This window comes from Rhineura floridana, chromosome 5 (genome assembly GCF_030035675.1).
Source record: "Rhineura floridana isolate rRhiFlo1 chromosome 5, rRhiFlo1.hap2, whole genome shotgun sequence".
In the NCBI taxonomy this organism is placed as follows: Eukaryota; Metazoa; Chordata; class Lepidosauria; order Squamata; family Rhineuridae; genus Rhineura; species Rhineura floridana.
Genome location: NC_084484.1, coordinates 103,613,093 through 103,638,435, shown reverse-complemented (window position 1 = coordinate 103,638,435; position 25,343 = coordinate 103,613,093). Strand labels below are relative to the sequence as shown.

General features: G+C 40.8%; 1 protein-coding gene and 1 pseudogene across 1 annotated transcript in view; one reads left to right on the top strand and one right to left on the bottom strand.

Moving 5' to 3' along the window:
- The window catches only part of SCAF4 (SR-related CTD associated factor 4), an 87,135-nt gene that overhangs the window by 41,434 nt on the left and 20,358 nt on the right, over positions 1–25,343 (bottom strand). The window contains exons 2-5 of the mRNA XM_061627852.1: positions 4,057–4,140; positions 3,613–3,657; positions 1,697–1,858; positions 585–720 (exon numbers count right to left, since the gene is read on the bottom strand). Of these exons, the coding sequence (XP_061483836.1) occupies positions 585–720; positions 1,697–1,858; positions 3,613–3,657; positions 4,057–4,140 (427 nt within the window). The remainder of the gene's footprint in view (positions 1–584; positions 721–1,696; positions 1,859–3,612; positions 3,658–4,056; positions 4,141–25,343) is intronic.
- On the top strand, positions 4,878–6,523 carry LOC133385892 (ataxin-10-like; annotated as a pseudogene).

Here is a 25,343-nt window from a genome sequence, read left to right as displayed (position 1 = left end):
AGTATCGCTCAACTACTGAGCAATCTAAGGGGTCCCTCTTATATATATATGGAGGACTAAACGCCAAGTCTAAACACAAATCATTTTTGGCAACCGAATATGCTCCATATCCTCTGGATCACTGCATCTCTCATCTGTAAGACCATCCTAACATTTTTAGCCAAACTCATCTTGATCAGTGAGCAGAAATCATTCAAGCCAAAAAAATATGACAGACAAAAGAATGGGTAATTCACAGTACAATCCTATACATATCTACTCAGAAGTAAACCTCAATGAATTTAAAGTATCTTATTTTTGGTTAAGTGGATACAGAACTGCATGATTAGCTTTAAGAATATGAGAAGTCAATCAAAATGCTTGTCATAGCATTTTTGTTCTATGATACATTTATTGACATAGTCAAAACATGAACTTTATAATCTTAACACCAAGAGTTACTGCAAAAATCTAATCCTAATTTTTATTTGTAATTAGTAAAGCCCATTCTATGTGGAATAAAGCAAACTAAGCCCAAGTATATAGGTCCATAACAGAAAATGAGATTCTGAAGAAAATGAGATGAAGGTAGCAAGATACCCTACCTTCATTATTAGTGGCATCTTCAGACATTGAAGCAGTACTGCTAGCTCCTGCTGCCATGTCCAGGAGTGGCTGAATGATTTCTATTTTAAATACTCCATTTTTCTGCCATAAGTTGAGGACACGAACTATCTTACTCTGTTAAAAAAAAAGGTGTATCAGTACATTAAAAAAACTTCACTTCTTACTTGAAACCTAGACAGTGTTCAGAAAACACTCTCCTCCACACATCCCCAAACACACACTTCATTTCTATATATATTGAGATCAGGTCATGGACTCATGCACACCTTCCCTATCATCCAAACAAATCTAACACATCCTGGTTCAGATAATATCTTCTATTCACAAAAAGGAGAGAAAAAATAAGCAGGAAGTGCATGAAGCCAAGATCCACTCCCAATCTTACAATACACAGAGATGAGAGGAAGAAAATGTCATTTGAACACAGCCCTAGTTCTTGCATGTAAAAAAGAAAAAGAGATTGATACAAAGTTTTTATACTTAGTTTATTGTATCAGATGCAACAAAGCATAGTAAAGAAAGAGCTGGGGGGTGTTCTAGAATGAGAAAGACTTCCTCGTGTACTTCTTCAGAAACGTCTGTGGACATGAGCAATTAGGGAAATATCACATTCCATTCACTATTTTTCTAGCCACACTTTATGGATCCCAAAACTTTGTAAATGAAGGGTACTTTATTCTATTCTAGACTTGGGAATCACAGTTTTTGTCAACATCATACATACAAGCAGCAGAAACCCAAGCTTTTTCTAAGTCACCAATCACATCTAGTTTGTGTGGCAGCTTTACTATCAAATAGAATAAAATCCAGCTCACATGACTTTGTACACAGAAGAGAAAAGTTCCTCCGTAAGAGCTTTTTGTCATGAAGTGGTGAGAAGAAGGGCCTCAAAAAATTAAAAGCCAACTAGAAAAGAAACATCCAACATAAAGGCCTAATTCAGAAGTACAGTATCTAACAATCAACAGTGTGTGTTTGTACAAGGTAGACCAAATAGACTAGAGTCAGAAGAGAGCCTCCTAATTCACTCCTACTGTATACAGATAGCATGATTTCACAAGTCAAAGCGCTAAAAAAAATTGAGCTATACCTTGTCTTCTGTTGGACAGAGATATAAATACTGGAATGTGGCAGTTATATTTTTACAGAATCTTGGCCCGAAAACATCCTTGTCTGTTCCAAATTGATGACGAGACTGACGAACAATAGAGTCAATAACATACAATCCAGGAACTTTATATTCTGGCTTACACTAAAAAAAAAGGGGGGGATAGAATAAACACACACAAATTTATTCAATTCATACACATAAGTTCTGTGTGAGCAAAAAACAGGCCTATCAAAATGAACTAGTTGCAATTAGAGAAAAGGGAATAAAGGAAAACACATTAGCATGTGCTGTGCAACACTAAGGACATTCCAACATCTTTTCCTGGAATGTGAACACAAGTGCTATTCTCCTCTCAAATGCAGAACTCAAGAGTCCAGTCACATAACAGGCAAGTGAGTATAATCAACTTTAGAAATGCTCTTACAAATAAATACTAATTTGATTCAGTGTTGGTCATTTGTTCTTTGTTTTATGATTTTATAACTATGATGTTTAGAGGTTAAATTATGTTTTAAATTATTTTATGATGTTCTATGGCAGTTTAGAAATACTCTTAAAAATAAAATCAATAATCAATGCACAATAGGGCAACAGGACTGAGTCTGCCCCAACATGCCTTGCCTCCATATCAGTTGCACGTTACACTGAACACAGGTATGCTTGACAAATGGTATCCACTAAAATTGGAAGTGGACATCACAAAAGCTGAGGCCTATGCACAATGGGCTGCGTGTACACAAGTCAGTTGCATGTTACTGAAACTGCGTGAAGACCAGAGCTCCTGTAAAATGGGCCAGTTTGCCCAATGTTTGAAACAGGCTTAGGATAGACTCTTTTGGCCCATAATTCAGCCACCGAAAAGCTAGACAGACAAAAGAAAAGTAATTTTCTGGGTTGCAATACATCAGAAAGCTTGGAGCTACTCACTTAGATCCCAACCACATGATTTTTACATAGGCCCACATTTTAAAATCTAGTATACGCTATTGTGCTGGTTTCAATGGGATTTAACCATACTGCTAGGTTCAATAATGTAAGCCTATATCCCAATAATCTAGCAACACCAACATTAGCTGGGAACTAAAGATTCAAGAAGGGGAAATCCATACACAGGCTTTTTATTCTTCATAATCTTTCTTGACTTCTAAGAGCTTTAAAAAGCCGGGTATAAGAGGCAAAGATGCAATGCTGCAGCATGGAAAAGGAAAATAGAAGTGCTGCTGTTTGCATATGATCCTCTGCATAAATCCCATGCCTGAGAGAATGGTGCCATTTCTGTCTCTTTTTCAAGAATTTTTTTTTTAATATTAAAAACATTTTTATCTGTGGGGTGGGGGACTATCAAGTTTCCAGGTACCAGCACCACAATTTCAGCACTTCTGATTTCTCCAGTCCTGATTTTACACATTCAAAGTATTTTCAGGGCATCTAGAAATACTCACAAGTAGTAAGTTACAGCTCTGGCATAAAAAAGAAATCTAAAGTCATTGCAGGTATAAATACTCCCATGAAGGGAGAGAAACTGGTTAACTACTTCATGCTAGGTTAGATCTAGAGTTGCGTAAAGAAACACTCCATAAACTGGACACTCCCGCAGGCAGAAGAAGGCGGCAATTTTCATTTATTCCCTCTCTGACTTGCAGCTCCTATGTCCCCCAAAAAACTGCTTCAGAGGACTGGGAGATCCTCTATAACATGGGAGATGGCACTGGGAGCTGTCGGGGGAACACACTCTTTCATTCACAAAACAGCAAGTCTAGAGCCAACCCACTGTATAGTTCAAAATAAAGTTGTTATTACATTCTTTGATGTTATATTCAAGAACATTTTAATATGGCTAAAATGGTTTGTCAAGACTATATATAGATTAATAAGTATTAGATAATTCCATTTACCTTTTTTATAAACTTCTCTACAATCTGGACTACATGTTTGTAAAGCTGAAAGATAGAATTCAAGAGCATTTAAAATGTTTATCTGTGTAAAGTGTTTAGAAAAATGTGAATTTATTACCATAAGCATAAACGTGTAAACCCATATCAAATTAAGCAGGAAGAAACAGGTCATTTTACTAAACATGACCCATACTGTATTTACAGCTCTCTCAAAATCAGCTTAAGAGGGTGGTTGAAATGAAGTAATTAAAAATATTACTTTGATTATTATAAAAGTATACATAAAAACATATTGATAAAATTCTTCAGTATCTGAAAAACAACAAGCGAGAATGACTTTCACTCCTTGTGGTCTGAAAGAACACAAAACATGCCACAAATGCTCAAGCTTTTGTGAAAGGCATATTTTGTACAAAATAGAAAAAACACTCTTTAGCACCTCACCTTAATAGCTTTAATGGCAGCTTTAGTGATGAGAATCATCTTTGCACGAGAAATAGGAGGTTTCATCTCCATCAATGAGAAGAGCTAAAATTAAAAAGACAATAATTCAGAAACCATAAAACACAAATAAATACTGAAATGCAACTAAGACAAGACACTTCACACAATATTTTGTTGAACATTAGGCCAATCACAGTTGGACTAAATAGTTCCAGAATGAAGTACCTAGTACAGTAACTAATACGCTGCAGATCATGAAGTGATTTCTGAAATTATGCTATAATAAAATGGTACATGTATTTGCATTCATAAAATGTTATAAAGATGGCCATCTGACTATTCTGTGCTCTTACGAAGGTAAAACATATCTTAGGATGCAATGTCTTTGCAATGTCTTACAACTGTATGTTTTTTAACATCATAAATATACCAAAATATTTATCTGTATGTCATGTATTGCATATTCTTAAAATGGTAAATAGTTTTAAATTCTAAAGTCAGTGAGTATTACATACAATCCCCTACAGAGTCAAAAAGTCCTAGATTTTTTTATAGATCAGCAGTCAAACAACAGGCGAATTCAAATGTAAGTAAGTGTTGATCCTAGAAAGCAAGGTCCCTTTCCTCAGCGGAACAGATGGAACAGGAAGAAAGGAGAGAGCCCCCTCCTGGGACAACAGTGTCATCACTGATAGGCAGGGTATTGGGCTGCCAACCATAAAGAAATTAAGGGTGAGGCAGCACCAAGTATGCCATTTCCATTCTGGCACAGCTTAGGGTCCCCAATACAGCATGTCTAAATGCCAGGTTATAAAAGCTGGGTGATGATGGCGTCGGCGGAGACGCCGCCATGGCCAGCCGGAAAAGAGCTGTGCGCGCTGGCTGCGCGACTGAGAAGTCTGGAGGAGCAGGCCGCATCGCTCTCCGGTTACTTGGCAACCGTGAAGCAGATTACGGGTCTCTTCCGGGACCCGGCGTGTAGGAAAATAGCAGCTGAAAGCTTATTCCAAGATATCCTGCAAATTATGAGAAGAATTTCACATGAAATTGATGTGACCTACAATGACCCTGATACACTGAAACACATTGATTCATTGTTGCTGCTGCTATCAGAATGTTTCAGATGTCTTCGGAATGCCTGTGTTCAGTGTGCCAATAATCAGAATGTTATGAGGAACCTGAATCTGATTGATGCATCTGTCCACCTGATCCAATTGCTTCAGAAATTAGAAACAGATCTGGAGTCATTACTGACAGCTTTTCGTTGTAGCCTCCAGTTTCTTGGAAACATTGCAACAGGAAACAGAGATTCTCAGCATAGGATTTGGAAGCTTGCTTTCCCTTCCCTTTTCTTGAATTCCCTGAATCATCAGGATGAGAAAATCATTGCCTACTGCTGTATGGTTCTTTTCACTTGCCTTAACCCTGAGAGGATGAAAGAACTACAGGAAGAAAACAACTTGAATATTGTTCGTGCTGTTTTGCAGGCATCCAGAAAGTATCCGGAATCAGAATGGGCGTTCTTGATTGTTACCAACCATTTGCTGAAGTGCCCAGAGTTGGTCAAAGCAATGTATGCCAAACTGAGCAATTAAGAAAGGAAATGGTTTTTAGAATTACTACAATCAGAAACCGGTGAAAATAATACAGTTATCTGTGAAGAAATGGCCAAATTTCTTGTAAATAGTTTCAAGGAGAAATGTCAAGCTGTGCTCAAATTGGCTTCTGCAGCAGATGATGAGGAGGAGGAAGCACTAGTCACAATTCGGCTTCTTGATGTTCTTTGTGAAATTACATCAGACTCTGGACAACTGGAATGTTTGCAGGCTTGCCCTGATTTGCTTGAGGTGGCTGTCAAAACTTTGCAGCTTACACATCTTGCTGGAAAGCAGAGCACAAACATCTTCACAGTAACTCATTCTGCTACAGGGCAGGAACAAATCTCTCATCCAGCTGTGGGGTTTAAATCGCATCTAATTCGCCTGATTGGAAATTTATGTTACAGGAATAAGACTAACCAAGACAAGGTTTATGAGCTAGATGGCATCCCATTGATCCTGGATAACTGCAGCATTGATGATGATAATCCTTCCAGTGGGCAGTATATGCGATCCGCAACCTCGCCGAACAGAATGAAAGAAACCAAGAGCTCATTGCACAGATGGAGGACCAGGGACTGGCCAACAACTCTGTCCTTGAGAACATGGGATTGCAAGTCAAGAAACAAGATCAGAAGCTGATTTTGAGATCTAGTGGAAAGATGCCAAATCTGTAAGAAGCTAAAATGTAAATTATTTTCATCTTATTAAGACAAAATATTTTGTTGTGGATATTCTGCCAATACAGCAGAAAGAAGGCTCTCAACCAGTCTATTGGAATTCTTTCTCATAAAACAAAAGTCAAAGATTTAACCTTTATAGATTGAATAAAATGTAAGTACCATGGAAACTGCAAATCCCAAATTATGGCTGTCTAGCTGATAATATTTGAGCTCTTTGGTACCATTAAATAAAAATGTTATGCATCTATCTACCAAACTGATTTGTAGCCGCTATATGTTCAATTAGGAACAGTTTAATGCTATTTTAAACTAGAGTTCATTTTTTAATTATATTTGTTTATACTTATTCATTTATGTATTATATGCTTTTATTTTTGATAGGTTTTTAATTGTATGTGTCTTTTATCTGGAAGCCGCCGTGAGTTCCAATTTGGAAAAACGGCGGGGTATAAATAAAGTTAATAAATAAATAAATAAATAAATATAAATGACAAAATAATAGAGACTTGCTATCATAGCCAACACAGGCACACTATTCACGTTACAGAGTGCATGTTAACATAACCACAAAATATATTTACTAATAGGCAAAAAACCTTGCGGTTTAACAACGTACCTATAGCCCATAGATATTTCTATCAAACTTTAAAAAGCAGGGAAATTGGGCACCTATAGTGAATGCACCAGAGGAACAGGAGACCTGACCTCCTCTCTGAGATATTGGACTGCCCTACCAATTTGTCAAAATGCAAACACAATTTGGGTTGGTCTTTCACAGTCCAATCCACTTGTTATGTAGCTTGGAAGAATTTGGTAACATGTGCCTCTGAGCAAACTACACTTCCCAGGATTCTCTGAGAGAAGCCATGACAGTCTCAAGTGAAATCAAAGTCTGGTGTGGGTGCGGCCCCCTGATTAGCCAAGCCAAGCAGCTATGAGTCTGGCTTTTAGAACGCTGACAGTTGGTTCTTACTGAGCATGCCTGATGTTATCATAGGGTCCCAGCCAAAATTTCTTAAAATAATTAAAAATCAGCAAGGCATTTTTAAACCTTTAAACTGCAGAAGATGAAGGTCAGAGTATGGGGCAAGGTCAGTATTAGGATTACAGGTACTCTGTGAACATGGCTGATTTTTAATGAATTTCAACAGATTATGAGAACTCAGAGAGAGAAAAGTCCAAAAGGGCTCTGGGTTTTTTTCCTCTCTTTTTAGACTTTGAACTCTCTATTCTCTCTGACTGTTTTTTGTATCGCTATGAAAATTGAGAGGGTTGTTAAGCAAGCGTTTCTGAGTTCAGGACTGTAAGTTTGGGAAGGTTTTATTTTGAAATGAGCTTATGGGAAGGCTGTGGAGTCGGAGTTGTGGAGTTGGAAGCATTTTTGGGTGGAGTGTGTGCGTTGTTGCGTGAAACAGCATACATTACGTTGGAGTTAAGTTGCGCAAGAAACTTCTTCAGAGCATTTGAATCATGTAAGAGTCTTTATTAAGACATTAAGGCTTTTCAGCAGTTCCCCCCCCCCCTAGCTCTACAGCACATCTCTCTCCAAAAGCAAAAGTAAAGACAGCCTCTCAGTTCAGAGGCATGGTGCAGAAGGGCAGAAGAACCAACAACTGGCTGTTACAACTTTCCCAGCTGTTATCTCCCGTTACCATGACAACCTGTCTGACCTTCAAGTCTGCTCTCTCAGGCCAGACATGGCAGATAAGACTGCTTCTCAAAACACATGCTTGTAACTTTCCAGACCTGATGAAAACATCCTTAGGCAGTACGGCCTAATGCCAACAGTCCCCCTTTTTCATCATGTCTGTAAATCCATTACAACAATAACACATTTCTACAATACATCTTGCAATACATTTCAGTACATTACATCATACATTTTCAGTTTAGTTCAGTTCAGTTCAAAATTACATCTCAGTACAGTTCAAAACTTTATTCATTCAAACTTTGGTTGAACACATGTCAAATAAAGTGTATCAGGATCCATGTCTACAACTTTATTCATTCCAGAACTTATTAATCCCACGGTAAGTCTTTCAGGCGGTTTGCCTAAATTTGCTATTGTAGAGCGTCTTAAAGGAACCAGAGCTTCGGCTCTCTCTGCCCCCCCATTTGTGCTTGAGCTTGTGCTTGTGCTTGGCACCGCGTGCCCAGGATCTTCCATTTCCTCAGCTTTTCGTTTCTTTGATCTGCGTTTTGCACAAATGAGCTCATTCAAAGCATCTCTGAGAGGTATTTGTGTACCTTCCACTTTAATGTCAAGATCTGGCTTAAATGTCTGTGATGGTGTTCGTGTTTGTGTGCCATCTGTTCCTCTAAGAATAACTGTCTGCCTTTGATCCCAAGGCTTCTCTGAGACTTTAATGCTTCTGCTCAGAATTAACTGCTGTGTTTCTGGACACCAAACTCTGTAATATGCATTCTGAAATCCCAAAACAAAACCTTGCTGTGCTCTGGGCGCAAGCTTGCCCCTCCTTTTTCCCTGTGGAATGTGGATCCAGCACCTTGCCCCGAATTTTTGAATGTGTTCTATTTTAGGCTTTCTGCCAGTAAGTTTCTCATAAGGAGACATTCCAACTGCACTGTGTAACACCCTGTTGTGAATATAATTCGCATAAAGAATTGCTTCTGCCCAGAAAGAATTCCCTAAACTGCAATTCAACAGCGTGGCTCTCATTGCTTCCTGCAGCACCCTGTTTTTGTTCTCTGCAACCCCGGTGGAAGGTTTAAGTGCTATTTTCTTACTTGCCAGCACTTCATGCAATGCTTTACCCATGAATTCTTCTCCCTGGCCTAAGTGTATAGCCCCCACCGTGATGCTGTGTTGAGTTTCGATTCTCTTAATGAACAGTTTCAGCTTCTGTTCAGCTTCACTTTTATGCTTTAACAGAAAAACATGACAAAATCTTGAAAAATCATCTACCAGTACCATGAAGAATTTCGCACCTCCTCGTGAAGCATTTATTGGCCCTGATAAATCAACATGAACTAGCTGGTAGGGAGCTGTTGTGGTTCTCTCAGCCTCCCGGTTTATTGGTGCAATAGTCATTTTAGCTTGATTACAAGAATCACAATCCATTATCTGTCCACAATCTCTTAAACGCATGTTTTCACTGTGCAAAGGGGTTTTCTTAATCGTGTCAAGGTTTGCATGCCCCAGCCTTTGATGCCATTCATGGACGCAGCCCTGATGTACCTGTGCCTCAGCATTTAACACAGCACTCCCTGCTTGACTGCTCTTTATTACAAACTGTGTATCATTAAGGCTTCCCTGCAAACACACTTGATCTCCCCTCATTATAAAACACTGGTCTTTGTGAAACAAAATTGAATAATTACAACTCACCAGTTTGCTCACTGACAAAATATTATGAGCCAATTCAGGAACAAATAAACAATCTGACAGTATTCCAAGCTTGTCAAACTTCACCAGACCACGAGCTTCCACGTTCTTACGCAATCCATCAGCAAGTAAAACAATGTCTTTCACTTCTTCTGAAACGTAAAACAAACGTCTGTCTTTAATTAATATATGGCTTGCTCCACTGTCAAGAAGCCAATTAACAGGTTCTAAATCTTGAGACTTCTGTTTACAAACAAAGTTCACACTGCCTTGCTTCAACCCTCCGTCTCTGGAGTTTCGCTTGATTGCACAGTCTTTACGGAGATGCCCACGAGCCCCACAGGCAAAACAAGACTTCAGCCGCTGCTGCTCCCGCTTGTTTTCCTGTCTGCTTTCGACAGCCTGCTCCGGTTCGGCACTTTTCTCCTCCTTGCTTCTGACAGCTTCCATCGACTCGGCTCTTTTCGCCTCCTGTCTCCGCTGCCATTCTTGGGTCAGCTTTTCCTCAATAAACGCAACGTTCAAACCTCCATCAGGCAAAGCTTTGAAAGCCATGACCATATTATTCCAAGTCCCATCGAGTGAAGCCAGGATCAAATAGGTCTTCTGAAGTTCAGAGTGTTCGACGCCTCGGTCTGTCAACTCAGCAAACAGGCGTCTGAATTCCGTGAGATGCTCACACATGTCGCACTCACCCGTGAAGCGCATTTGATAAAGCTTCCGTGCCAAACACAATCTAGATCCCGCGGTCTGTTGCACATGAATGCCTTCCAACCGGTCCCACATCTGTTTGGAGTTTGTAACATCCCTCACGTGTAGCAGTTGAGAGTCTGATAGAGCCAGAAGTATAAAAGCTTGAGCTCTCTCATCGTTTCTAGTCCAAGCCGCTGTAAGGGGTGCAGGGGCTGTACCTTCAATAGCTTCCCATAAAATCTTCTTTTATCAGCAAAGCCTGCATCCTCGGCTTCCAGCTGCCATAATTCTTTTCATTAAGCCGTTCCATCGGCAAGCCTCCCCCAGACAGGTTTACAGCCATGTTGCTCACCTCCGTCTGGTACAATCACGCTGCCCTCTCTGGAACTCCGTCTGCCGTTCAGACCAGCAACTTACTCCCGTGTAATGCGCTGTGGATCTGGGCCCTGAACCCCTGTTGGTGTGTGTGCGTTGTTGCGTGAAACAGCATACATTACGTTGGAGTTAAGTTGAGCAAGAAACTTCTTCAGAGCATTTAAATCATGTAAGAGTCTTTATTAAGACATTAAGGCTTTTCAGCAGTTCCCCCCCCCCCAGCTCTACAGCACATCTCTCTCCAAAAGCAAAAGTAAAGACAGCCTCTCAGTTCAGAGGCATGGTGCAGAAGGGCAGAAGAACCAACAACTGGCTGTTACAACTTTCCCAGCTGTTATCTCCCGTTACCATGACAACCTGTCTGACCTTCAAGTCTGCTCTCTCAGGCCAGACATGGCAGATAAGACTGCTTCTCAAAACACATGCTTGTAACTTTCCAGACCTGATGAAAACATCCTTAGGCAGTACGGCCTAATGCCAACAGTCGGAGTTGGTAGAAATGTACCGACTCCAACTCTGGCTTCAAAATAAATTTTGATTATTTTAAAATATAAATTCAAAATGTCAAAGAAGCTTCCCATGAAGTCAGCTGTAGTTGAGCATTTCACCATAATTCAAGATGGAAAACATTTTGTGTGTCAGTGTATGACACAGGACCCAGATGAAGACAAATGCTGTGATGCCAAGATCAGCGCATATTCAGGCAGCGATAAAAATGCTCCTATGAGAGCTTCCAATTTAAAAAGACATTTACAGCCCTTTCCAGGGCTGTAGAGTTGGAAGCAATTTTGGGTGGAGTCGGAGTTGGACAGTATAAAAACAGAGGAGTTGGAGTTGAAGGTTTGGCGTACCGACTCCACAGCCCTGATAGGAAGGATCAGAATGGTATGGGGGGTATTTTCAATTTAACATTGTGGAATGTGAAAAATCCATGCTGTATAATACACAAAATATTTGCAATTAGTGGTTCCCTCTCAAGGATTCTACAAGTAAGAGTTTGTCATAGCACAGTTTCAGAATGATATGACTTACTTAAGTACAGAAGAAGACCCTGCTGAATCAGGCCAATGGCCCATCAAGTCCAGTATCCTGTTATCACAGTGGCAAACCACAAATGTCTATAGGAAGCCCATAAGAGGGCCTGAGTACAGCACTCTCTGTACTTGTGATTCCCAGCAACTGGTGTTCAAAAGCATGGTGCCTCTGACAGTGGAGGTAGAACATAGCCACTGTGGCTAGCAACCACTGACAGCCTTATAACCTCCATGTCTCCGACACTTAACAACAATATGCATGACATTTATTTGAAGTTATTTAAGTGCCATACAGCAACCATGTTTCTATCTGACGGTCTATCATATATACCAATACCAATCTCAGTTCTCTGAGTGCCAGCCCTTATGCAGCCAAAACACACTCTGGACTTTGTCATCAGTCAGAGGACCAAGGGTATACACCCGTCTTCCATCATAGCCCCATCCAACTGCCAGACAAGGAACATCTACAGGAAGCATACTATCCTCCCTGCCAAAAAGAACATTCAGCTCCAATTGTTTACCTGAGACTACAGAACTGAAAGGAACCACATTCTGGCCTCTACCAGCAGGCAAGGTAAGGGCTGCCTGGTTGTGGGAGTTTTGTGTGTATGTATGTGTGTTTATTACAATCTGTTGTAAGCTGCTTTGAGAATCATTTGATCTAAAGGCAGGACAGAAATCTTATAAAGCATTAATAAAACAGCAGCACACACAAGAAGTCCAAAAAACCTTGGGGGAAACAAAACCTAAGGGGCAACCCCTACCCACAAAAAAGCACAGCCCAACAAGGACTGAGCATGGTTAGTTGCCACAGAATACAGAGTGACATGGGGCAGGTGAGAAATGGAGTAGAAGGAACCCTGAACAAAAGCACAAGCACACTTTTAACATTTTGTCTCACTTCTTCCCTCAAATGACCAAGTGCCTATTAGTTTGTAAGTGAAACGGGGTCAATCAAAACTAAGGCAGTGATTTCTATATATTCTGGGGACTCCCTAGGAACACAGAAGTACTTAAGTTTGAAAACTAAAATGATGAAAAATTTCAAAAACCCAACTGAAATTATGACCCTTCCAAAATTCTTATACTCATTCCAAATACTTCTAATATGGATAGATCGTACTGAACAAATGGCAAAAGCTGCTGCAAAAATTATTAACAAAATGGGCTATGGTAAATAAGAAAGTTTTATATCAGTCACCATCCTATGGGGGCTTGGGAGTGCCCTGTCTGCATCTGTACTACGACTCCTGTGATCTCAAGCAGTTGATACAAGTAATTGTAGGATATTTCAATGTGCATTGGGTGGCTACAGAAATCAGTGAGTTGGGCCCCCATGGAAGGGCTCTTCCTTTTTTGAAGATGACTCCTGCTAGCTTGCAGAAGGCATCTAATCAGTTCTCTAGAACCATGTTTAGGATTTGGAAGGGGTGGGTGAAAATATTAGCACCGCAGATGTCACCCCTGCTCCCCTTTGGGGCTCATTATCTCTTTTGCGATGCCTTTCAAAGCGGTCATTTTCATGCTTGGGAGGCTAAGGGTCTGTATTGAATTTTGGACCTATTTTCTGGGGGCTGACCTCTTACTGGGAATCAGTTGAGAGCCAAGTTGCAGGATGTTCCTCTCTGTTAGTTTCAATCGATGCAAATCTAATATTTTAGAATGTATTTTCTTAGAGTGAAACCATATGAGTAGGCTCCGGCAATTCAAAAGGATTAGTCTCTCTGCTATGCAAAGCTCTACTGTCTCACACTTTGGGAGCAACATTTTAATTTATTTGAAACCTGGGAGGTGGATGTATGCTCTATTATTTCAGAGGGGGACTGGGAAGTGCAGTGGTGTTAGCTCTGACTTCGAACAGTATCTGTCAGAGTTAAGGAGTCAATTTTTAAAGTAGTTCTGTGATGGTATTATATGCCAGTTAAAATGGGCAGAATGAACCCAAATTGTCTATGGAGTGCTGGAGGGGGTGTGGTCTGCTGGGCATGTACTATCATATCTGGTGGTCACACCCAGTAGTGACATCCTTCTGGATGTCAATAAATGTTGGTAATACTACTACACATCCCCCCCAAATCCTAAATTAGTATTGTTATCTATCTTTCCTGATGCTATGAACCAAGTGTCCTACAAAGAGCTTATTTTATTTCTGTTAGCTGCTGCAAAGCTTGAAATAGCCCAACACTGGCACTATAACTCTTGTTACACACAAGAGGGCTAGCGGAATAAAATGTGGCATCTTGCCTTGATTGAGCAACTCACCCATGAATTCAGATACCACAGGGGTGCAACTATGGATGATCAAATCAAAGGCATATTGTGGCTTCTTATAGATGGACCAAGAGAATGCTACTGCTTCACCTCCTAAACTGCAAATTAGTTTCCGGAGAGGGATGGATCACACCTAAAAGTGCTTCAATTGCTAGATGCATTTTTTCACATTACTTGAAAGTTTTATACTATTCTCTATGTGTTGGGATGTACTTTATCTGCTTCACTGTACTTTCTGTTTTGGTTCCCACTTATCTCCTCCCCCCCTTTGTGTTTGTACTTATTGTTACTGGAAAATCAGTAAACATGTATTTGATTTTTTAAAAAAACAAAAACAAAAACAAAGGGCTTCCGGGCTTCCAGGATATACAGAATGTTGAGGTAGCAGTTGAGGAAGAGAGAAGAAAAGGGGAGGGGAGAGAAGAAAAGTTAGGAGGAAGGGTTAACTGATTATCTCAAGTTCCTAAGAACCTTGTGGTTAGGATGGGGGAAGTGAATCGGGTTGGGGAGGTTGCATGCCATGAGGTTAAAAAAATTCCTCTCCCTACAGTATGCAGGTATGTTTGAGGAAGAAAGCAAAAAGTGTATCTTTCCCCTTTCCCACTCTCCATAAGCTTCCCCCAACATGTGCGTACACACACACTCCTTCACTTCCCTATACCTCTTTAAAATACTCAGTTTCAGCCCCAAACCAGGGTCATCTGGTACTACATTGCACAGCAGTGCTCTTTTGCCTCCCCTTTATTAAGCAGCAATACTACAAGGTTCCTGTTCCAGTCTGGCTAAAATCCTACACAGGAGCACACCTCTTATGGGGTGGGGATACAATGCAACATTTTGTTGCAGGTTCCACTTGTAATGTATAATGCCACATTTTAACACAAGGATTTTTCTTAAGGAATACAGAGCTAATAACACATGTATTTTAATATTTAAATGCAAATTTCAACTTACTTCTGATACAAGACTATATTTGACATTATTAAATAGGACTACACACATTAAGTATTGGAGGTTTAACAGTATTACTCTCATCCAAAGAGAAAATATTTATTGAAGATGCTTGTCATAGCAACAAAAAAAACCCCAAAAGAACAGAAACGGACATTTAGAAAAATTGAAGATTGTAATGATGCTGTCTTCCAAACATGCTGCTATATGTTTGGGCTTCTTCAGGAGGAAGACTGGGATTTAAATGGAATAAATAATAATAATATCCTCTAGCGAAAAAGAGGCCAGCTAATAAGAAAACGACCTCTGAAAGCAGCTAGAGATTTAGTAGAAAGGAGGCACAAAAATTAAGCAAAACAGTTACTAGCAAGACTGGGATTTAAAATTCCCAGTTTGCCAGTCCAAATCCATACAAAATAAACATTAAATGATCATCATACAATTTAAATAAATAAAAATTACCACACATTGTTACACAAAAATACTATTTTAGTCATTTCTGTTACATTAACAGCAGCACACTGCAATCAAAACAACCTCAAAAAACTGCATCCTTAAATTTGCCCTCACCTATTAACACTGCCTACTACTGATTAAGGCTGCAATCCAATACACGTCTAGTCAGAAGTAAGCTCCATCGGGTTCAACAGAACTTACTCCCAGGTAAGCAACCAAAGCTTTTATTGATATATCTGCTTATTAAAGTCTGCACCAAAACCTTTTAGTAACATCTTGTTTGTATTTAGAGGCTAAGAGCAGTATTCAAGAATTAATAGTTTTAAGTTAACATACAAATGCCAAAGTTATGAAGTCATATTTTTAAAAACATCCACTAGTAAAGTAAGCACAGCTACCCCTACCTATTCTTGTGTGCAAAAGCACTCCGTAATCACTTAATAGCCATTTGTACAAGCACCTCTTCTAAACTCTAAATTGTTCCCCCAATATTTATTTGTTTGTTTGTCTGTTACATTTATACCCCCGCCTTTCGTTCACCATGGAATCCAAGACAGCATACATGTGGTTCCCAGGTGGTCAAGAGTGGAGCCAAAACAGTGGCACTAAGAAACAAGCTAGAGATTCGGCAGAGGAGGAGGCACAAAACTTCAGCAGTAAACCCCAACAAATAAAAAGGTCTTTCCCAATGGGGGCAAAAAAGCCCCACAACAGCCCAACAGCATGCTCAGTGACTTCCAAAACCCATGTAATATTGAGAGCCATGTGGAAAGAAAACCTGAAAACTAGGCAGGAGTGAATTAGCCTGCTTGAGCCTCTCACACTTACAGCATCTGGAAGGAGGGCATGGCTAGCTGGCTGAACCCTGAACAGGAACACTTTTGTTATGAGTTTAAGATGCAACAAAAAAAAAATTTTTTTTTACAGGTCTCATGTGTTATGCTTAAAATCAAGCCAAAAGAAATTGTATGTCCTTGGCTTGCTGAAATTTTGAACCACTGCCGAAGAAGCAATGCAAGGATTAAAATTATATACTTGTATAGAAATAGTAGGAACCTTACCAATTTAGGGTCAATTTATGAGACCCGGTGTGGTGCAGTGGTTAAGGTGTTGGACTATCACCTGGGAGACCAGGGTTCAAATTCCCACACAGCCATGAAGCTCACTGGGTGATCTTGGGCCGGTCACTGCCTCTCAGCCTCAGAGGGAGGCAATGGTAAACCACCTCTGAACACCGCTTACCATGAAAACCCTATTCATAGGGTCGCCATAAGTCGGGATCGACTTGAAGGCAGTCCATTTCCATTTTACACAGAACAGCAGCCTCACATCTCCCTAGTAACATCTTTTAATTGAAGATTCACAACATGACATCAGGATGCTCAGACTTACCCTGCCACATCACACAATACTGAAGGAAGGGAAGGAGAACTGAGCACAATGACATCACTTCACTTCCCTAAACTATCCAGACTGTTTTACTAAATTGCCAAAAGCCCTGCCTTGGCCTCATGCCCATGCTTCATATGCGGTGAGTACAGTAGGGCTCCGCTTTCCAGCGCTTCGCTTCTTGGCACTCTGCTAATGCTGTGGTTTTGAATTGTATCCATGTTCCATATGTTCGGTGCTTGTTCAGTTTTTGCGGCGGAAAACGGCCAGAATACACAGAGACACAACACCCTTCTCAGACTCAGCTGCTGAGCGCGTCGTCAGAGCTTGGAAACGTTCCTTTTTTAAATTGCAGTTGGGCTGATGGGAGTTGAAGTTAAAAAAAAAGGAATGTTTGCAAGCTCTGACGACACGCTCAGCAGCTGAGTCTGAGAAGGGCGTCCGGCGCCATTTTATTGTCAAGGGAGGTGGCGGAGGGCGAGTGAGTGAGCAGGCAGGGGGGAGGACGAGCAAGGGAGGCGGCAGAGGACGAGCAGGCTAGGGGGGACGAGCAAGGGAGGCGGCAGAGGGCGAGCAGGCTAGGGGGGATGAGCAAGGGAGGCGGCAGAGGGCAAGCGAGCGAGTGAACAGGCAGGGGGAGGGCAAGCGGGCAAGGGGGGATGAGCAAGGGAGGCAGTGGCGGGTGAACGAGCAAACAGGCAGGGGAGATGAGCGAGGGAGGCAGCAGGGGGCAAGCGAGCAAGCAAACATATAGGGGGAGGGCGAGTGGGCAAGGGGTGACAAGCGAGGGTGGGGGCGGAGGGCGAGCAAGCAAACAGGCAGGGGGGAGAGTGGAGAACGAGCGAGGGAGGTAGTGGAGGGCGAGCGAGCGAACAGGCAGGGGGAGGGCAAGTGGGCAAGAGGGGACAAGAGTGGGCAAGAGGGAACAAGGGAGGAGGAGGAGAGCAAGGGAGGAGGCGGAGAGGGAGCGAGCAGGCGGGCAGCTCCCTCCCTGCAATCCGCAGCAGGGAGCCTGCCGCAGAAGGGGAGCACTACTCCCCCCACCATAATGAGGGCAAGTGAGTGAGTGAGTGGGGGGAGAGGGCGATGCATGGAAAAGTGGAACATTGATCAGCTGTAGCATGGGGAGTTGCAGGGACCAAGCGCTGTCAGCTGGAGCTCCCCCACTACAGCTGATTGATGTTCCACTTTTCAGCAGTTTTTGCTTTTAGGCAGGGGTCTGGTCCCTAACGCCACATAAGTGGGGCTCTACTGTATCACTGTTGCAAGAGCTGGATACAATGGACAAAAAGCAATGCACAAGAAGCAGAACCCAATGGGTTCCCTCAATAAACCTTCCATATACAGTATATACAGCCTCTGGAGTTAGAAATCTGGTGAGACACTACCAAGAAGGATTCCCAAAATAAGCAGTTCCTCTTTCAACAAACCTTCTAAAATCTTAATCCCAATTACTATCTACATTGGATTTGAATTGATTTTATGTATGTGCTGTTGTTTTATACTGTTTCTATATTTATAAGGTTTAAAAAATATAGATGTAGCTGCTTTATATATGTTATATTGTAAACCACATTGGGATGCCTCATGGAAAATTATTCATAATAAATAAATCAAGCCATTTATCACACACCTTTCTTCAGGCATGGAACCCAAGCTGGCATACACTGAGGTTTAGATTCCAAGTTCCCATGAACAAAACTTGCAAGAGCAGAAGGGGGAGAGGAGGTGAATTTTGCAAGTGGCTATAGCTTGGGCAAAAATGGTCTCACAGGCCAAATTAGGATCCCTGTTGGACCTAATCAAGGCCATGAGACAGAGGTTCCCAATCGCAGATGTAGATGTGAAATACCACAAGAGACAGGATTGACCAATGGTACACCACTGTGCAGGACACCAGAACTCAAGGGCCAAGGGGCTGAGCAGAATTCCCCCGATGCCATTCTCTTAGTAGCTCTGCAAGAAGGAGCAGAACCCTATCAAAGTGACTAACTCCTAATCCACATAATTCCAGGGACATACCATGGTTGAAGATATGAAAAGTTGCTGATTGAAAAAAATTAACAGGATCACACTCTTCATTCTCTCTACTGATAAAAGTTCATCAACTAGGGCAGCAAAGACCAAAACTGGACCTGATCAAAATGTACCTAGATTGGGAAAGCCAATGTGCTACCTGGCAATGTCCTTGGACTACAGCTCCCATCTTCCTATCACTGGCCATGCTGGCTGGGGCTGATGGAACCTGAAGTAAAACTTATAGAGAGCACCACACTGGCTGTCCCTGGCCTAGATACTCCAAGCACACTTGAAGTTATCCAGACGCCATCCTTTCAATCACTTTGCCCCAATTCACCACAGGACAGTAGTTATCAAATACATAAGGGTCCAGAGGGCATTTTTAAGGAAGGGGTACACCACCATCTCTTTCAAGGCAGCTGGAACCACCCCCTCCCATGAAGACACATTTAACAGTCCTTGGATCCACCCGGCCAATCCCCTATGGCTCAGTCTTATTAGCCCAATGACCAAGGATCAAGAGAGCATGTGGTTGGCTGAATCCCTTGCATTTTCTTGTGCACATCATCCAGCTGCAACAACTGAAACTGGTCCCACACAAGACTCATTGGTGCACTAGTAACCTCCCGTTGTTTTGAAATTTGAGTGGAACTGAACAACTTTGCCCTCAAAGTGCTCTACAAATTTGCCACAGTGGAATTCCAAGAGCACTGTTTCCAACCATCTGCGCTTTAGGCTTTGATCTATCTGTTTCACTGACATTCAGCAAAGCAAGGAGCTGATCAGTGCCAGAGAGGTCACTGAAGAGCAATCATATTAGTGGTCCTGGGTCCTATATGAGAATGCCTGCCATGCTGATTTAGAAAATTCCACACAGCAAGATTCCGTAAGTCTCCTGGAGCACACCATTCTAATCAGTGCCCCAACCCTGGAGGGGGGGAACTATCCACCATCAGCCCAAACTTCACCAGGCTATGATAGGTCCATGAGAGCAGGAGAATGTGAATCTCCCCCACTACTGGATCACCATCAACACTCGGTTGAGATTATGTCCCAGTATATGTGTTAGGTCCATAATACATAACCACGAAGTCAAGCTGTACCAGACAAGACATTCTCAGTGTGGATACTGAGGGTAATATGCAACTAAAGAGTGGCACTAGCGGACTTCCCAGGAGGATCGCTCCGCCTGTGCTTGCCTCTAGACGAGCTCTCGTCTCAGAGGAAGCTTTTTCAGTTTTAAAACCAGTCAGAAAAGGTTTTTTTTGACTGGGAAATTTTTCTCCCAGGTAAGGGAGAAACTTTGAGATTACCCACAGAACTTCCGTGGTGTTTGTTGGACTGGAATTCATTGGAATCGCCTATGAAGGAAGGTAGCCAACAGCGTCGGACGGAGCCAGGGATTACAAACAGGCTCTAACTGATTAAGCAAGACTTTTTTTTTCTTCAAAGAAAAATGGAAATTAACAGGCAAGCATCCTCCTGTCTATTATCATCATTTTGTTATCGTTACTGCAAAAGAGATTTGTCAAAGAGTCAGCAACAAAGAAGCCCTGGGTGAGTTATAACTTTCTCTTTCACATACGGAATTAAGGAGGAAGAAAATCGAAATAGCCTATCTTTGCTTTTTATTGCAAAAAGCTGGCATGGAATTGAGCATTTTAAAGATATAAACGGATGAGAGGCATCTGATTTGAAGAGAAAATTTGATTTATCTGATATTTGAGTATTATATGTCTGGGACTATTTTTTCTGGTCTACTTTTTTTTTTTTGTGAAACTGCTTATTCCTTATGCCACTAATCATTTGGACGCTGTGAACTAAATTTGTTTTGGACATATAAGAGATAAGGCAGTTCGTGCTGTCTAGAGGGTGATGTCATCTGGCTTGGAAGATTAACTCATTTGTGACTGGAAAAAGAAATAAACTGTTCTTTGCTTGAGAATAGTGACTATATTGGAATTGAAGGGGTTTTGTTCTTTTGGTTTTAAGAATGACAATCAAGAAGGTGGCTGAGAACCTGGATGTTCAGGAAGGGATTCTCTCTCTAAATATGTTTCAGAAAATAATGAATGAGATTAAGCTAATGAAACAAGAGATGGGTCAGAACAGACAAGAGATGAAAATTGGATTTGGCAAAATGAGACAGGAGCTGAAAGAAATTCAGGATTCTATAACTGGACAAGAAAAAGAAGATGAAAGAAAGATCAAAGGGAAGGTTCAAGCCCTGGAGATTGGAATAGATTTATCAAATATGGACCTGGAAAAAGATTTTGATTTTATGGTTGTGATGGATCTTAAAGACAAATATTACTGTTTGGAATTCAGCGCTGTCCCTGAAGGAATTGGTGAAGAGATTAGAGATAAAGATATCAACGACTCGAAAAAATTCCTGGATTGGAAGGATTTGATGGAACTTGAAATAGAGAAAGTTTATAGAATAAATTCCAGATATGGGACAATGGAAAAACTCTCAAGAGATGTGTTAGTGCATTCTGTAAAAAAGAGGAACAGAGATACAACTTTACAACAACATTTCAGTAATACATTCAGAACTGATGGCAAGAAAATACCTGTGATGAAAGAAATCCCTATCAGACTCTTATTATATGACTATGGCAGTAAGACCAATTTTATTGGGTGTGCGAAGATGGAAGATGGAAGATGGAATTAATACTGATAATGGGAGAATGGGAGAAGAGCTATTGAAATTACTGGACTTAGTAGACCTGAAGAGATGGATTAATTGACATGTCTATTTGGAGAAAAATTGATGGATATATATCTCAAGGATTAGAAACTTCTCTTTGACTTTCTGTGGAAAGAATAAAATGATGTTAATGAGATTTGATACCAATTAAGATAACCACTGGAGGAAGATAATTGTATAATTTTATTAAGAGACAGGTTTGTTACATATTATAGACTTATAGCTAATCTACGACAAATCGGAAGTCAATAGTTTTTATTGTAATAGTTATTAATTTGTTTTGTTTGTTTTGTTTTGTTTTTGAAAATTTGAATAAAAAATTAATGATAAAAAAAAGAGTGGCACTAGCACAATGGGATTTCACCTCTCTCCTGCCCCCCACCCCATGTGCCCCTCATCATCTTCAAATCTACTACAGAGGGTTGGGGAAAACCTCAGAACAGATTTAGGGGGTGTACAGGGGTAGGGAAGGGGAGAGTGTTTCATTGAACAAGGAGACATCCTTGCACTGACTGATCTGCTTAGTGCTAAACTGAATACAACCCTGAACTCCCCCAGTCCATTATAGGCAGGACCTCCAGAATGGCATCTTCTGCAGAACTCAGGGGCCTGAATAGGATGATATATGGAGAGGTGCTCCTTTCAAGTATCTGGATTCAAACTCATTCAGGGCTTTATATGTCAACAGCAACATCTTCAGCAGTGTACCGGCAACCAGTGCAACTCATGTAAAACCACTGTTATACTGCTATAATCATTACACTGCTCAGCACTCTGGTAGCTGCATTCTGCATTAGTTGCAGCTTCCAAACAGTCGTCAAAAAGAGTGCCAGATAGAGCACATTACAATATTTTTAAAAGGTTCCCAAAGCATGGATTAACATAAGAAGAACCTGCTGGATCAGGCCAATGGCCCATCTAGTCCAGCTTCCCATTTATTTATTAATTAAATTCCTATCCTGCCCTTCTTCCCAAAGGAGCCCAGGGCAGCACTATTTTCACAGTGGCCAACCAAATGACTACGGGAAACCCAAAAGCAGGACCTGAGCACAGCAGCACTCTTGTGCTTCAGGGGCATACTGAATTTTGATGCTGAAGCTATTGGGGGGAGGAACTTGTTTTCTCCTGGGTTTTTTTCCCCAGAAAAAAACCCCCAGAAATTTTGGGGGAAATTGAAAAATATGCAATCCTTTCTTTTTTAAGTTACAAATGGAGTTCAAGCTGCTGAACTGTAAGGAACCTAGCATCTCTTTGGTTTTGCCACTTTATGAGGAGCAAGGGGAAAAAATAGAAGAAACCAACAACAACAGGAGCCCAAAGGTGGTAAATACACAAGCAATAAAACATCTAAAAACATCTTTTAAAAAACCAAAGAAAATTATTATGTCTCTGAAAACTATTATGCCTTCTCCAGGGTCAAGCAGACAGAAAGCACTCAAAAGCTGAGAAAAAGACGGGGCAGGATAACCAAGACTCAATGAATATTACATTAAATTTAATCTGTCTTTATTTTCTCTATCACAATCAGTTTCTGCTTTTTTGTGTTCCTCTGTGCTTTTTCCCACTCCCAGCACTTTGAGGCCTAGCCAAGAGGACAGAAACAGATTCACCAACTATGCTAATAAGAGAAAGCTCATAAGCACAGAAGGAACTGAATCCTTCTCTTGTGTCACAGTGCCTCCTAGAAGCAAAGATGCATCTTGCTCCTGTATTTAAGTGTTGTGCTCTCACTGTATTACTCAGGACTTACTTGTCCTCACTTTACAGGAATTGTAATGATCTGATACTATACATGGTCTTACTTGTTGCTTGGTTTTTGAAATCAGTTAGGAGGAGGAAATATATGGACGCCTTGTCTTTAAAAATTTATCCATCATTCTAAAATAAAATATTTCATAGTCCAAAATTTTCAGGGGGGAAACAAAAAAGGCTTTGAAAAAATGGGAAGAATCCATCCCCTCTAATTTGTCTTTCTTTTCTTTTTTTTACAGGCCTTCTCATCTCTTGGTCAGACTATCTCAGTCCAGGAATGGTTGTAACAGACGAACTAGATACAAACTGGAAAAATACATTCCATGCCACCTGGGCATCAAGTGACAATGCTGGATCTAGCACTATGGACATACCTCCGATTATGAATCTACTCCTTCAAGGGGATTTGCAATGCTATCTAGAACATATTGCCTACCTACTTAACAGACACATGAGCTGCCTATATGCAGCACCTCCATCTTACCAGGATTCAGTCTACAGATAAAATTGCTTTTGTTAACATCACAGAATAACCTACAAACAGCGTATGGAGTGAAAAAGCACTTCACAGGTTTATAAAGCCCCTGTATAAACCTAACTTTTTTTAAAAAAAGTTATAACCTTCCCTGTGACCAAACAAAACTGAGTGGGTTTTTTTCATCATAGCTAAAAGTTTGTGCAAAATTTACAAGTTTGGCTTTGGGGGTCTTTGTGATCCAACTGATCTACAAAACGTTTCCAAGCAATCTGCACCCTCACCTCAACAAGTGGCCAGAGTTAAGGGCAACTATTGAAGACCTTCTTTCAAAAGAAATAAAGCTCTGATATCTGATGACAGGCTTCAGTGCACAGCTACCAATGTGAGAGCAGCTTGCCCCTATGTGTGTCCTGTAGAATGTTTACTACACCTTTTCCCATAATTCTTCATGCCATATGAGAATGTTACAACAGATGAACAATTAGTTCTACTTAGAGAAAGATGTCCAATGCAGACAGTACAGTATTGCCATCCAAACCCAAGTATGGCATAAATGTCTGACTGATGTGATTCCAAATCATATGTTTATGATACAGACATATACGAGGGAAATGAAGATGATGTCCTAGCGGGTTTGAGAAATTAACAGCACATTTACAGGGCCCTAGATGGAATACAATTTGTATTTTTTCACCAGCATGCCATTAGCAAGGGGACAAGCTATGAAAACATGACTGGTTGGTGCACCGAAAACAAACCAGAAAATTCCCCAAATCATAGTCACAAAGCCAAAATTGTCAACATCCACATTTTCTGTTTTAAAATACATGTGTGTTAAAAGGCAGCAATTCTTTCTTTGATGCATAATGATAGAATCGTTATGGACGAAATTCTGGATCAGAATTTCAAGCCTTATTGTTTATTGTAATAAAACTAGGACTCCTCTGGACCGATGGGCTCCATATACACTTTCAAACTGATGAGCAAACTGTGATAATTGTGGTTTTATATATAAACACACACACACACACACACCAACCAGAGCTTGGAAGGTTACTTTTAAAAAGTAGTAAATTACAGTTACAATTACATGGCCCAAAAAAGTAGTAATTACCATTGCAATTGCTCTGAAAGTAGCTGATTGCTTTTTCTCAAAAGTAATCACTACAATTACATTTCAGTTACTTTCTTAAAAAAAGTCTACAAAGTGCTAGCCTTGGCTGCTGCACATCTAAGTAGTCTAAAACAACATTAAAAATAAACACACATGTACAGAGGTAGTAGAATAATTCTTTTTATCCATAAGGTAGCATTGTTGGACTCTCCACTAATAAGGGAGGTGGGGAGGGAGGCAGAGGCCACTATTCAGATCTTTGCATGTCAAACCAAGTGCAACCCACCCCCACTCAGCTAGCAAGCATAATCTCTGTCACTTAACCACCTCCTGGACCCTGCCCTACCACCAACTAAGGGACACTCACTCAAGCAAACATTTTCCCCCGAGATGCAAAAAAGTTAAAATACATTGG